At 34.3% G+C, this 16,358-nt stretch overlaps 1 protein-coding gene across 1 annotated transcript in view; it reads left to right on the top strand.

Annotated features, from left to right (window-relative positions):
• Positions 1-16,358, top strand: part of VPS13B (vacuolar protein sorting 13 homolog B) — a 429,974-nt gene that overhangs the window by 45,364 nt on the left and 368,252 nt on the right. The window contains exons 5-10 of the mRNA XM_062490506.1: positions 3,797-3,964; positions 5,560-5,741; positions 8,629-8,803; positions 12,543-12,808; positions 15,412-15,507; positions 15,861-15,983. Of these exons, the coding sequence (XP_062346490.1) occupies positions 3,797-3,964; positions 5,560-5,741; positions 8,629-8,803; positions 12,543-12,808; positions 15,412-15,507; positions 15,861-15,983 (1,010 nt within the window). The remainder of the gene's footprint in view (positions 1-3,796; positions 3,965-5,559; positions 5,742-8,628; positions 8,804-12,542; positions 12,809-15,411; positions 15,508-15,860; positions 15,984-16,358) is intronic.

Consider the following 16,358-nt stretch of genomic DNA (forward strand, 5'->3'; position numbering starts at 1 on the left):
CACATTTCACTCAACCAGGTTGCTCAAAGCCCCATCCAGCCTGGCCTTGAACGAAACTTCTCTGGGAAACCTGTTCCAGTGCCTCAAAATAAGGAATTTCTTTCTATTACTCATCTAAACCTACCTTTGTCCAGTTTAAAACCATTATCCCTTGTCCTGTCTGTACATGCCCTTGTGAAAAGTCCCTCTCCAGCTTTCTTGTAGACTCCCTTTAGGTACTGGAATGCTGCTGTAAGGTTTTTCTGGGGACTTCTCTTTCTCAGGCTGAAAAACCCAAACTCTCTTTTATTCATGTTTTCTATTGAGTTTCTATACCTACCACCTGTATCTGGTGGTGGATATTTTCTCCACTTTTTTTTTTTTTTTCACCGTATGGAATTTGAATGTGAATGTGGAATTTGTATGCTGAACTTAAGAGAGATTTTCTGATATATAAAAAATGCCTAATGAACTATCTATCTGATTGCTGTTGCCTCTTAGTTTGGATTTGAGGTGTGTCATGCCCAAAAGTAAAATTGGAGAGTACTGGAATTGCAGTTTGCCTTCTTGGGTCATGTAATTTTAGATAGGTTAAAAGAATTGTAGTTTTGTGTGAGACTTTCTTGCCGTCTTTTGTTAACAGAAACCTTATACTTGACTCGAATCTAAAGGCAACATTGAGGTTTAGGGTGTGTAATATGCTGTGCTACATGGTATCATCTTGCTTTGAAATGGTTTTTGAGGAAACAGGGCTGGAGTGTCTCTTAGAGTTTAGCAATCCAATAAACTCCAGGGGCTTGGAATTATGGGAAGCCATTTCCTACCATGGACAGCGCTTCAGCTGTGGCAGCTCTGTGGAATTCTGTTCTTTGGGTCACGTCTGCAAACAACAAAAGTCACAGGCTACCCAAAAATTGTATGAATATATTTCCTTCTGTGACATTTCCAGGACTTGTGTAAGTTACCTCCTTGTGGAGAAATTGAATCAATACAGTTGTATTAATTGTTGTAAATTATGAGGTTGTAAATACAGGTGGCTTTGGTTTTGGTTTTGAGTGGACAAATGACACTGTTTAGTATAGAGGTCCTATGTGGTAAGGTGTCCTAAGATTTAATTTACACATCCTGAATTTTAGTAAGATGTAGAATCATCTGCTTAGTAGCTTTGCTTTTTTCTTTTAGGTTCTTGGAGGATGCATGTATTATACTTGTGCTGTATTTTTTTAAAGATTTATTTGTCCTTTTGTTTTAGTGCCCTTGGAGATTAATCTCCATAGGCAAAGTTTAGCTAAAAATGTAGCTTTGGCAACAACAGACTCCTGCTAAACTTGTTTAGATGATATTGATTCTATGACTATAGAGGTACAAAATTTTTGGAGTGTTGGATTTGAAATTGCATTTGTAGCACTTAAGGCACAGTTCAGCATCCTGGGTTCTGGACAATTTGAAAAAAGCTTACTTGAGGACTTTATGTTGCACCTCCAGAAATAATTTAGCCCTCCCAATTTTTTGGTGGTTTTTTTCACTTACCATAGAAAACCTATATTGCCGTGTCAAAGATGCTCATAGTGTTTTTCTTAGAAATCACAGGAGTATAAGTAACCTTTACTTGCTTTTTCCTGCTTGTATTTAAAACAAAACCCTTTAAAAAAAAACAAATGACCCAAACATGTAAAAACAACAAACCCTTTATTATACATGAATGAACTAGCTGATGTTTTTATTATTTTGTTTTGAATAGTAGAAATTACAATTTCTTAACAAACTGTTTCTCACATGTAAACATCTGCTTCTAGTATATTTGAAGCTGAACTTAATCAGGAAGTTGTTTTTTGTATGATACTTCCAACAGTATACTGTACCACTTGGCTGGAAATATCTTCGTAGTTTTTAGCAAGTCCATGACCCCTGTTTTATTTGGAAGATAGGACTCTGCTTCCTCTCTTTATGCACTTAGCAAAAAAAGACAAACAGATGAAAATGGTGTTGCTCTTTTCCTGAATACCTCTGGAAACTATCAGTACAACTTGCCTTTTTTTTCCTTCCATGATGTAATGTTTTTGTCATTCACAGCAGGAAAATGTATATTTGATTGACTTTGAAAGACCCTTGAAATCAAAATACTGAGAAAACTTTAAAAAATCTGTGGAGAGACAGCTTCACTTTCTTCCATGAAATCAGTAGCTTGCTTTAAAATCATAGTTAAATAACTGGGTATAATTTTCTAGTTGCTAGTTAAATAGTCTGCAAAAATATTTCTATGCTGAAATTAGAAAAAGGAGCTAAATGCATTATGCTGCCTTTTATTTATGTACAGGTTGGTTTATATCACTCTAGTGATGAATATAGGTCTCTTATGCCCCTTGATTATTGAATAATACATCTGTTTTTCTGAGGTAATATAAACTAGAAATGTCATCGTTAGGAGTCAGAGAGCAATCCTTAGAAACAAGGTATTCCACATATTATTGAGTAGTTTAAGATCGATATGCAAAAAAACCTAATTCAGATTATGGTAGCAGTCTGAAAACGTTGAATTTGACTGTATTTCTGGATTTCTTCTTTCTGGTCATTGAGGACTTTGAATAATGAAAAAGGGAAAAATGTCATATGTCAACTGGGTAAATTTTTAGTTGTGGAACTCAAGAAAATCACTTATGTAATGGTAAAACTTCCCATCTATGCTAAAGTGAAAATTTAGAAGTGAGTGTGAAAAGATGAATACCTACAAAAAGCAGAGTAGAATGGAAGTAGCAACTTAAGTATTTTCTAGTTATCTGACAATGTTTTGCTGTTCATTTTATTTCTTAAGTTGAATTAAAATTGTTGATATAAAGGAGTTTTATTTGATGCAAATTTCAGAAAACTGCTCATGAAGCCTGTGGATTTAAGCCTGTATCATTAGCTTGGTTTTTTTCAGCATAGTCACCAAACTAGAACTCAATATTGTCTATTGAAAGTCTTTTTTAGATGTGTGTAATGTCATAAATCTGAAAACAGAGGAATTTTAACCCCTGCTTAAAGCCTTAAGAAGTTAGGTCCATAGTAAGTTTCAGTATACTTGAAAGACATGAATATGGGTAGTATTTAATTTCTTTACGATATTGTTAAAAATATGAATGTTTGCCACATACTGAGAATTCCCAGATGAGATGATTTTTCCAATAACATTATGTCTAAAAAGCACGTAAATGGATTTGTTCCCAACAGGCTTCAGTGCAGGTGCTACTATTTGGGTTGTTGACAGAAATTGGTTTTGATACATCTCACAAGGGTCTTACTGAGCAAGATGTGGATATATTAGGTTTTAGAATGAGAAAGTACCAGGTGTGTTAATGCTTAGTTGACTTATAAAACAACTGAGCACCTAGGCATAATTTATGCACACTTGAAAAGTAACCTAGCAGCTGGTGTTCACTTTTCCAAACCTATTTCTAAATATCTCTCAAGTAAAAAAGTAATTGTTAAAGTTCTTTCTCTACAGTAATCCATAGTGTTCTGTTTTCTTGATTAGTTTGCAAGTTAATTAGTTTTGTATGCTCTATTTTATTCATAGTTTTCAACAACTTTTTTTATGGTATCTTACATTTCTAGGATGCTGATGGACTTAATCACTACACAGAATGTTAAAGGGTTTTAAGTCATTATTTTTTGGGTAAAGAAAGTACAATGATACATAGTTTGTTTAAATTTTTATTTTTTAAGAAGAGTGCAAGTTGAAAATAATGAATATATTAAAATAATGATTTTTTCTTACTAAATAAATGAATTTATCATGTCTTCCTTATCATTCCCAAGAATTTGTTTTATTTTATAGGTTATGTTCAGAGTTTGATTAGGCGTGTTGTAAACAATGTCAACATTGTGATCAACAATCTTATATTGAAGTATGTGGAGGATGATATTGTTCTCTCAGTCAATATCACTTCTGCAGAATGTTATACAGTGGATGAGTTTTGGGATCGAGCATTTATGGACATCTCTGGTGAGTAGATATTTTTTGGTTTTACATATCACCATGGAGGCAGTCTTAAATTCATACAGAAATCTATAAGTCTCATAAAAATGGTTCTTTTTTTTATCAGAATTAAGACAATTTCTGCCTGTTTTAATTTCCAGTCAGTTTTTTTCTCTTGTCCTTACTTTAATTCTGATGGGCTAACTGTAATAATACTGATTGTTACTATGTCCTTGAACTGTTGCCTGGAAAGGCTGACCTGGAACAGAGACTAGACAGAGCAAAACGAATAAAATAGGTATTTTTTGAAAGGATGCACTTTGGGCAGTGCAAGAACCTGGCTGGGGTTCAAAAGAGCCTCACTGGAGTTCACCTCAACCAAATCCAAGATGGATCCTGGTCACAGGTTTTTACACTTTTGTAAGTTTTGGTTTATCTACATATTGGGGTCAATTATCCAACCACAGCCCCAGGCTATGAAGTCTCAGCCTCCTGCCTTGCCCCTTTTCCCTTTCCATTGTTTGTACTTTTTGGGTACTGGTTGTCCTTGATTCTCTAGCTAGAAAGGGACTGTTTTGTCTAAATACCCTGTGAAGGGACCTTATTAATATCTAATATGAAGTTTCAGAGTTGCACACTGAGCACCAGAGATTCTGAAAAATATAAAAGCTAAAACCCAAGGTATCAGTATGATCACAGATAGTCATACAAGATGATTGTCCTCTGCTCATACTTTCCATCCTGTGATAGTATTTGAGTTAGTGCTTGCGGCTGGCAGTGAGTGCTTAGACAAGATTTATGAGTGAACAGTAGCACATGAAAGCATTCCATTGCACTTGTTTGTGGTGATCTTAAAACTCTCAACAGGCTGGCAAGAGAAACAGTAAAATGTGCACACAGTAGTGAGCACAGCATACCCGTTGCAAGACATGATTAATTTCATTTCACATTTTCAGGGGAAAAAGCCCCCAACTTCTGACTCTCTCTTGGTCCTTGGTATTTGAATGTTTCTGTCCTTGAATTGCCAATGCTCACCTTTAAGTTTAGTAAGAGACATTGGTGAGAGGTGGAACTGGGGCATAGTAACTGTGCTAAGATCACACAGAAAATTTCAGGTAGAGTGATGAATTCAATTAATGTTTTCCTGAATCTGTTTTTTTTTTTTTTTTGTTCTGGCTAAAATAATTACAAACTGATATGACAAAATCACAAAATATATTTTCCATTAAGATCACTATAATAGCTCTTGTTTCTTTTGGAAGGTTCAAAAGAACTTTGGGGGATAATCTGCAAAATTATTTCTGTGAGAATAATGAGAATGATAGTTACTGTATGCTTCCACATGGAACAGTACTCTTTTATAAAATGAGCTAAGGTATAGCAGACAGGGTGAAAATTTAAATGGGGTGTAACTAATTTGTCCTCACTTTCTATGCATTCAGCAGAAAAAGTCTGACACAGGAGGTGATTCTCTTCACTCCCATAAGCAAGTACTTTGCTGCTGATTTAAATAGTGACTAAAAAACTGTCTTGTACTGCTTTCTTCTAGTTAAGGACTTGTATGCACAACTTACTTTTTGTATGCAATATACTTTTTTTAACCTATGCACTTCTTTTAAAAGCCACTGATCTTGTACTGAGGAAGATGATCAACTTTTCTGACTGCACAGTATGTCTTGATAAGAGAAATGCTAGTGGTAAAATTGAATTTTACCAGGAGCCTCTGCTGTACAAATGTTCCTTCAGGACTCGTCTGCATTTTACTTATGATAACCTCAACTCCAAAATGCCATCAATTATTAAAGTAGGTATCCAAAATAATTATTTTTGCTACTCACTTGTGAAGTTTTGAGGCTTTTCAAAGTATCCTTTAAATAATATCCTTTAAAATTTTAAGTAAGATAAAAAGCTTGTCCTGTTGTGTTTTCTAAAGGAATTTTAAAATTGCGTTTTGTTCGTATGATGCAGTTAGTTTATGTACAGAAACAGTATGTAAATAAGGAAGTTATGCTCTCTAATATTTTCATTTTTTCCCCTGGAGATTAAAAAAACCCTCCATAATTTTAAGGGGAGAAAGAAAGTCTGCAAATAATCTGTTAAATAAAAAGCCCAGTAGTGTACTTTAGGGTGTCTGCAATTAGATGAAAAGGATTTTTTTAACTTATTATTTCAAATGTAGCTCCAACTGTCATGAATAACAAGAAACATCAGTGTAATAGCACTCTGCAGTGAACCAAGTGAGATGGATTAGCTAAACTCAGCTCCTAGTGAGCAGGTGTGCAGTATTATTATTACTGTTGTTGTTGTTATTATTATTATTATGCTCTGTGGGTCATCAGGATGCAGTTTTTTAGACACTGCCTAAAATATTTAGCTAATGATTGGAAATAGCTGCTTTTTCATAGGGTTGAAGTAAAAAGAACTGTTATCAGTAAATACAACAACTTAATTAATGGAATTAAATCTAATTTGCAGATGCTAAAACTTTATAAAAGCCTCTGCTGCAAATTATATTACTATAGCTTCAGCACTCTGAAAGGTTGGTTACTGATGGATGGGGATTTTCCAGCTCAAAACAAAAGCCAGCAGCACTCCATCTTTCTCTCCAAATTTGTGAAGCTCTTGTTAATGTGAACTTTAATGCTATGTGTTATTAACTTGCTAAAGCATGTCTGATTTTAAGTCTTGAAGGTTTCCAAGACATGTGCCCTTTTGGTTTCTTTGTAAGGGTGAGAACATTTTAATGACATTCATAATTTTCATTACTATGTCCATTGCTAAGTTTTGGCTAAACTAATGTTAGTGAGTTTTAATGGAGTTAAAACTTCTGAAAGGGGATGGTTCTTATGTGCTTGGATATGTTTTTGTATGCCTTTGAACTGGGAATGCTAAGCTCCTACTTTTAGTTTTAGCATGAAAATAATATGTGTAGGTGGAGGTGACAAAACACGCGTAAAATGATTAGAGTTGTAAGCTTTTTGTTGCTGTTCTTGTAAAATTCATCATGGGATGAGGCAACCATGAGGCAGATGAGCTGATAAGGACTGGGGATGCGAGTCCTGCCTGCACCCTGACGTTTGTCTGACCTGTCAGTCATCTAAATCCACTCACTAAGTTGTCCCTCTATTGGAAGCTAACTCAACAAGAAGACAGTAGTTTTCCTCCAGTCTTAGGGAGATGAGTCAATCTTCTTAGGGGCGGCCGACTTCCACTGAGAGTATAAGAACAGGATCATGATGGGAGGATAGTATAATCCAAGAACACTTGGAGTGCAGAGGAATTTCAGTGAAGCTACTGTAAAATTGTCTTCATTGCCTACAGTGCTACCTACTGTTTCTAGTTCCTCCACTAGGACATATGCTCTTTGCTCTTTAAAAGGCTTCTGGCAAAACAATCCTTTTTTTTTTCCCTTGCACATTTTAAGAGATTATTTATTCCTTATCCATCCTGTTGCTCTTCTGCACAGAAGAGGTTTGCTACTAACAATTTTAAATTAACTAGCCTTGGAAAACTGGTGTGCAAGGATTAATTTTTAATTTCCAAAATGTATTTTAGGAATTAAAAAAAAAATTAGCATAATTCTGACACCTGACATATTTAATCTTGTCTGTGTAAACCACTGATATAATGTTATTATTCATTCTACATGACTCAGGCTAAGGCTTCATTAATTTTCACATATGAAAGTATTAGCATACATTTGTACAAATACTGATTTTACCACTATAATATTATTTGCCATAGATGTGCTATACTGTGTACAAAGTAGTTTTTCATGGGTTCTGAACTGAATTGCATTAAAACCAATGCTGATATGTAATTACTTTTAATTTTCATTTTTTTCGCCTGCAACATTTAGAAACTGGACATGGAGTTGAAAATATGTCGAATGTTAGACAGTAATTTTAGTACAATAATTTTATTTTATGCAGCTCTTACTTAATGAAAGGTACCTTTCTTATCTTGTTTGGTTTAGCCTTTATAGAATTAAATTAGATACTCAAAATATTTAGAGTTATTTGCCTATTTTACAGTTAAAATTTTTAAAGAAGGGTGAGTTTTCATCCCAACATTTTTAGTCTTTGCAAATCTTTCTTTCATTTAGGGAAAAGTGCCTTAACTGCATGTTTGAAACATAATACTCAGATAATATTATGCACTTCGTAATATTAATGCACTTCAGTTGGCATTCATTCTTCCCCCCATTACTTGGCCACTTGGAACAATGTTTGGAGTGGGAAAGAATCATAATGAAGGACCTTGTATTTTAAAACCAGTGTATCTAGAGTTTATCTAGAATGTACTGTCTAGATCTATAGGTTATCTAGAACATGCAGAGATTTTAAAGATACACCATAATGAAAATAAAAGTTTAATTAGATGCTCTTACATCACTTACATTTAAGAAAGTTCTTCAGCAATAACTTTGAAAAACAAATACATAAATGTTTCTGTCTGTGTAAAACATGTGACACTTGACTTTTCAACTGAAGATCTCTTGTATGACAACCCAAGTGGAAGTTTTTGGTATTTGTTGTTTGCTGCCCTTTGCCTTCTGTTGTATTGCAAATATTGTTTTTGGAAATAAAATTCCCATAACAAATGAATATAGAGTTGTATGGTTTAAAAGTGGGCTTTACTGATGACAGAACTTTGTTATTATTTGTTTTTATTCTCTTTTCACGTTATAGATTCACACATTGGTTGAAAGTTTGAAACTTTCAATCTCTGATCAGCAGCTTCCTATGTTTATACGTATAATGCAGCTTGGGATTGCTTTGTATTATGGAGAAATAGGCAACTTCAAAGATGGGGAAGGTGAAGATTTGATTTGCCACACTAAAGATATGTTGGGAAATATCACCGGTAAATACAGCTTTTAATTTTTAAGAAGAAGTGTTAAAAACATTAATGTCTTTGCTTTTTGTAAATGTAAATATCCAAGTCTAGTTTTTGTCAACTATCTTGTCAGTCTGCAGTTTGCTAGACGCAGTTCATTGTGCTGGGTAAGGATGCAGTGCTTTAACATGTTTAATGTTATGTTCTGTAAGGAATTCTGATGGTTTTAACTAAACTGAGGTTAAGTATTATCTAAGAAGAGCATTTTGAGAATTGTGACACCATAAGGTACTTTAGATTTATCTGTCAATATATCATGCAACAGGTCACCTTTCCATAGGCAAGTTTGAAATTGGCAGCAGCTACATTTGAACTAAATAAGAGAAAAGCCAAAGTGTGCTTCATAATTTCTTTGAAAATGGTAATTGAGAATAGATATATCAGAACTTGTTCTAAGCAAGGAAGTATTACTTTGCACTGTTTCCCGTAGTTCTGTCCTTTTATCTTGTCTGGTCTCAGCTGCTTTTTATTTTCATATAATGTGCATTCCTTCTTCTATATAATCTTTTGTGGTAACTTGCTGCAACAGAATCTTTTCAGGAGCATTCCACTGATTAGGGGTAAATTTTCTTTGCGTGATTGCTTCCCATCTGCTTCTTCCCGGGCACATGGGGTGACTCTTGGGTGATTCTGTGCAGGGCCTGGAGTTGGACTTGATCCTTGTGGGTCCCTTCCAACTCAGCATATTCAATGATTCTGTGAATTTATTTAAGAGATTTGTATTTTAATTTTAGTCTCTTCAAGACAGAAGCTTTTGTTATCTTTCCAAGATTGGATTTGGATCTGGGGGAATAGGAAGAGTGTCCTTTACATCTACAATTAAATTTGAGATTTTTACATCCATGTATGTGTAAAATCTTTGGCAGTCCATCTTGTCATCCCTATTTTTAATATGCGTTTTCAGGAAGGTTGAATTGCAATTGCAATGTCTGTCCCATTTGCATTCTTTTGAACAGATGTGAATATGACTTCCTAGCTTTTCATGAAACAGCCATCTAAAAAAGAAATGATATAATGTAACTTCACAGTATTATACACAGGACTTTTCAGAAGGCTCAGCAAATAGACTAGGATTGCAGAAGGAATCTGTAGGTTTCCTACACAACTATGCTGTGCTCCAACATTATCATTGTACATTATATAAGCATATGTATTTGATGGAACTACCTCCTTCAGAACTCAAGACAGATAGCAATTATTGGATGGCCAAGGTAGAGATGTACAAGCAGTTTTAGAAGCCCATTTATATCTTTACTGCAAGTTGTTTTGCCACACACAGACTAAAACGGTCAAGCCATTTATGCTTGTTTCCAGTGTCTTAGTTGTGAGTTTATAGCAGACAAATTGTGAATAAAAAAATTAATTTTAATGTCTACCTTATTTAATGACACAAGAATGAACATCTATATCTCTGTCCTTGAAGCTTGTACTAAAATTTGCTCATACAGTTTCGTGGCTGATTCAATGAGATGAAAATTCATGCTGTTGCCAGCAGGGATGCATTCCTTCCTTCTTCCTCTACTGCTAGTACTTGTATTCATGTAGCCACAAGCTAGGCTGGATCACCCATACCTGGCTGAAAACAAATACAGACAGAGAAAGAGAGAAAGAAATACCAAGAGAGTAGTTTTCTACCGAGTCAATTCCAGTTTTATGTTGAGAGATGCCAGTTTCCAGACTCCTATTACAGATAAATATCATCAACTCTTTAAAAGAAAGTAAATTTCTGAAGGTAAAACTTGATGTGAACATGCAAGCAGTGAGATGTACTCACCCTACTCTCTTGTAGTATGTACAAGATGTATTTAACTGGAATTGCTGCCCTGCGTTATGGAGCAAGGCTGTTCTAATGTGAACTCTCTATGAGTGGCTAGACAAAAATGGCTTTAGAAACCTGATGCAGGGTAACAACATTTTGTCCTTTAACAAACTCATGTAGGTGAAATGGGTGTTGTCACTGTTTCACTATCCCATGTATTTCCAGGGTCTGAAGTGTTTAGTGTAGATAGTTCAAAGCAAGGAGACTAGTGTTTCCCAAGTACATAGGCCCCTTCATATATTCCTTGTTATCAAGGAATTTACTTTGTATTTATGTTTTTAGTGTTTAGAGGATGTTGTGTTTTGTTTATCAGGCTAATATGCATTTTTTCTGAAGTTTGGTGAATATATAGTGGCTGTAGTAGTTTTAATTTAGTGATAGATATCTCTTCCTCTTTCAGTTTTCTGTCTCATAGTGTATCGATAGAGGAGTTAGGGTAAAATGGTGCACATTTTAATGTTTTCTAAAATATTAAAAAATATAATAATCCAAACTATTATTTGGCATATTTTACTGTTGTTTCTGTGTACTTCAAAAAGGGGTGTGTTAAATGATGGCTGAACTTTTTGGGCAGGTAGACCAACTGTTACGCATGACCCAGGTTCTATAGCTCCACCTTTTCTTCAATTTTTGCCAGACCTTCCACCATTTCTTTTGTGCTTGCCAACAGCATTCTATGCTAAACTACTTCAGTTTATTCTTTGTATCAATTTTTTTCCTTCTGTAGCTGCCAGTTCTTCCTCTTGGCTTTTTCCAAGATTTTATCTGCACCTTTTCTGTATTTGCTATGTTTCAGTTCTGTATTTGCTGTGTTTCAAGATTAGCTTCTGGATTTAAATCTGATCCTTGAGACTTGTGTGAAGAGATCAGAAAGGAAGCTTGTGCTGCTTTTGTGGGAGGAGGTGCCCTTGCCTTTTAAGCATGTGCTTAGAGAATTCTCATGAGTTTTTTTTTTTTTAATTTCTCTTTCTTCTGTTATGCAAGTATAGAGTAAAAGGCTAAGACTAATTAGAATTAGACTAAAGAGTAAGAGGTCTAAAACTTGTAACAATGGAATCTCTGAGTTTCAAAACAGGTAAATAGAATTGGAATATGCCTATTTCTGTTCTCAGTTAAATTATTCATTAAACATAACATACACCTTCAGGAACAGTACTGCATTCTGTACTACCTATAGTAATTCTGCAGTATTTAAGAGCCCTCCTGAGTCCCATCAGAGTGATAATGAAACCAGATAAGCTATTTGTGCTCTTTGTACATGTAGTACATTACCTATCTGTTTGGATCACGAGTCTTAGACTTGAATCTTTGGGGAAGTTCTTGCTTTGCTCTGCATGCTCTCTCTAATGATTTTCACAGACAACTAATGTTTTGACTTTTGGCTCACAGATGGACACCAGGTTTCTGAGCATAGGTAAACTTGTATTTTTGAATATTTGAAAAGCTTATTTTTAGCAAAGAATATGAGCAACCTTAAGTTTTGGATCTCTGCTGTATTTACACTATTGCATTAGACTTGCAACTGAAGCACTTTTAAATTTAATTTAAAAATTGGATGACCATAATATCATTATTTCGTAAGGTTTAATTTTATAGCCTTAGAAGGTTTTTAATGGAAGCAGTCTTGAAGGCTTGTGCTATAGATGGCAAATTCTGATCTCACTGCAGATGTATGATACTAAAACTGTGGCAAAGACCCTTAATATTTTTGGAGGAAAATGTTGATGAATCAAAGAAGTGTTCGAAAACTCATATTCAGTAATTTAAAATTTGTGCTGACTTTCTGTGATTATAAGCCAAATATCAGTGAATGCTGTGTGGAATAGTTTATTAAATAAGTTTTAAGTATGGTTTATCTGAAATTGAACTCTGTTTTTGTTACAAAAGGCACAGAAGATGAAGCAAGCTCAGTAATGCAATATCCTACACAGTTCATTAGTCAAGATCCTTATTTGCATCAAGATGATGACCAGCAACAAGGATGGGTTTCTTGGGCTTGGTCTTTTGTTCCTGCTATTGTGAGTTATGATGATGAAGAGAATGATTCTGGTGGAACTGATGATGGAACAGCAGAGCAGCAGAAGTCTCAGTCCCTCAAAGATCCTATTATTTCAGTTGGGTTTTACTGTACAAAGGCAACAGTGACTTTTAAGGTAAATATTTCTCTGTGTCATAAAGGATTCATTTGATTTCTTGAGGAAGTGCATAAAGATTTTTCTGAGCATTCGTATACTGTTTGATTCAAGACAAATATTGTTGGTATTATGAGGAGAGTATTAAATTAATGAGTACCAAGAAGTGTGAATGCTAAAAACTCATCCTTCATCATACTGGACTGATAATGGCAAGGTGAGTCGGTTTTGTTATTTGAGCTAGAATTTGAGTGTGAACTTTATAATGTTCAAAGGAAACCACGTAATTTACTTAGATTAATATTTTTTGATGGGAAAAAAACCCTGAAGGCTTTCTCTTAATGTTCACTGCAGTATTCTAGCCATCTAATGTTTATACAAATACATATTTCTTTATAAAAGCCCCCTTTAGTTTAGAGATAGGATTGGAGGAATTTTTAGAGACTCTTTTTTTGGGCTGCTGTATGTGAAAATATGAGTTTAACTTGATACTGTTGAATTAATTTTCAATAGGTTGAAATTGTACTGAAGAAGAAAAGGATAAATAGTGTATATATAGGCTGAGCTATAAATTGTGCATGTAGAGAAAGATATAAGCATTAGCTCTAAGCAAAGCTGAAAATTGTTGCTGGCTTTCTCTCTAATATTTTGTAAGCTTGCAGAAGGGAATATGATGAGTCTGACTAAGATACTGAGATGTACTGACAGAAATTAGAAATTAAGGCATTGAATACTTAGCAGAATACTTGTAACATGTCAAGCTATTTGCAACCAATTCTATGTACATAACTACTCAAAGTGGTTCTTGGCTTTACAATTAGGCACATATTAAATCAAGGTCAGAACTTTGTCACAGAGTAATTCAGGGTGATTTTTATGACTTTGAGTCTTTCAGATGAACTGTAAGACTTTTGTAACTCTCATACAAAAATTATGTGCCTAATTATACCCAATACCATCAGGAGCACCCTGTCCCTTTCTTGTCCGTTTGGTTTGACATCTGTGTACAGCAATGTTCCATGGGGCTTTATGCCTAATTTAGCTGTTTTTGTTTGGTGGTGTAGGAGGGCATTTAGCTGCTCAGTTAGAAAGGGTGAGACAAGTGACTGTGGAAGCTGTAGATACTCTGTGGGGATGTTGATGTTATAAGCCTTCAGCCTCCTGAAAAATTTGGTTGCAGAACTTGAGGATATCAACAGCATTCAAGCATTCAATTATGTTTGTTTGTGTCAATCTGCTTCAGCTCTCATTAAAAGAGGCTAAAAATAAATAACACAGTTATTTTGCTCTCCATTAATTATATCCCTGGGACAGCACTTGAAACATGAACAAGCCACTAAAGCTCAAATTTCTCATTTATCATGGCACAGCGTCTTCTTTTACAGTCATACAGTAGTGTCATACAGCTCTTGTTCCTCATGCAAGAAAACTCATTAAAAATAATATTAACTTCTTTTTTGAACATGTGTTTTGCTAGAGAGAGCTTTCCTGATGCTTCATTTCCAAGTTCACGCATTTTATGTTAGGAAGTGATTAAAAACTACTCAAAATGTAACATTTTGTGTTCTAGAAATTTAAAATGTGAAGTGATGTATGATGCTAATATGGTGACAGGAGGAAAACAGAATTCATTGTTCTGCTTGCATGCAAAGAGTGTATGGAATTAATTTGTGGTTCATATTTCGGTTAAAAAATAAGGTCAAGTTTCTACATTAACATTTTGAAGAGTTGATATCATTCCAGCTAAAAATCATGCCAAATTAAGTGTACCCTTTTCTAATAATGGTGAAAACTGTTCTTGTAATTTCTGAGTTCTTTTAATCAATTAATTGCTTTTCCTCTGCAATAATTGCACACAGGTGAAGGGTGATCAGTGATTTTTTTCTTCCAATTTTCTTGGACATTTGGATTACAAAATTTTAAATCGAAACAGCATCCATGTGTATCCAGTCCTGAAAACAAAGAGAGTGTGTAGATATTCTTTTATAAAAGTTAGAATTTGAAGTATTTAAGCTGTTCACCATGAACTAACTTGTGTTTCTCCACACCAAATGTAATATATTCAATATAGTGTGGCTCTTTTCTTGTTTTTCTTAGCTGTAGGTTATGTGCTTTTTAATCTGTGCATGTTTTCCTATTTTGAATTTTTATATCAAAATCATGCAAGAAATATAAATGCATGTTGCTCTTGATTGCCATGGCATGAAATATGAATGTGTATGGTTGTAATCAAAATGAGTCTGTAATATTATAATGATGTTTAGTTATTTTCTGGGAAGAATAATAAAGTATTACTGGATTTTTACAGCAGTTTATAAGCTCATTTGATATTAATAATGCAGCTGTGTATCTGTTTCGTCTTTTCACACAGTTTCTCCTTCGATAAGCAAACTGAAAATGTGGTAGTGGATTTTAAACATTGTTATAGCATATTTCAAAGAGACGTTCAATGTGACACATTCTGATATGGATAATGTGCTACAGCTGTTTAATTACACCTGTTTCCTGACAGTTAATGTATTTTTGCCCATACTTTGTCTTTATCAGTTCTGTGTATTAACGAACATAGTGTCGTTTAATACTAATATTGACCTTTATAAGGTGTTTATCCTATTGTTCTGTAGCTCACTGAAATGCAAGCTGAAAGTAGTTATTACAGCCCTCAGAAAGTAAAATCCAAAGAAGTTATATGCTGGGAACAAGAAGGAACAACAGTTGAGGTAATTTTACATTGATGGGGCTTTCTTGATACGTTTTAAGTAACGTAACAAATAGTTGCCAGTAAAATATTTTTAAAATTATTTAATTGCTGATCTTTCATTCTTTCATGTTGGAAGTGTTTATTGTAATAATCATGTTGATTATTACATTATTAACTCTGTAAACTTCTGTGCTATAGTGGCCAAACACTATAGTAATCCCTTCCTTTCAAGTTCCCTGTATAATTGCTGTTCCTTGAAACTCCAAGTATATAAACTAAGCATATTTTGCTTTGTTTTTGTCCATCTTCTCTATTTCTTGTGGAAAAGGATACTTAAAAATTTATCACATTTTTTTTCTTTTTCCTCACTAGATCCTTATGAAAGGTGAACTTTTTTTTGATTGCCAGATTGGTTTTGTTGGTTGCCAAGCTATGTGCCTTAAAGGAATTATGGGAATTAAAGATTTTGAAGAGAATATGAATAGGAGTGATGAAGTGAGTATGTTCAAGTATCAGTTGGTTTGCTGAATAAGCAATTCTGTTATCCTTTATTAAAATATCTGATTGCAAAAAATTGAAAAGACTGCTGTTACCAATTGTGATTTTTGGATGTTGCTCTGATGTGGAACTCAGTGTTCATTCCTTAGAGTTGAAAAGACAAATGTCTCAGATTGAGAATAGGCAGAACATAAGACTTTCTTATCTTTTTGGACAATAATCCGTTGTTGCCTTTGTTGGTATACTTTGATTTTGTATAACAAATTAAAATAAGTTTGAAAATCTTTGAAAGTACTTAAGTCAGCGTTTGGAAGGGAAAAATGGGAACACTGTATGCTGAAGATAATAGAAATGTGGTGCAAATACTGAATG

Source organism: Cinclus cinclus, chromosome 1, assembly GCF_963662255.1.
Source record: "Cinclus cinclus chromosome 1, bCinCin1.1, whole genome shotgun sequence".
Classification (NCBI taxonomy): domain Eukaryota; kingdom Metazoa; phylum Chordata; class Aves; order Passeriformes; family Cinclidae; genus Cinclus; species Cinclus cinclus.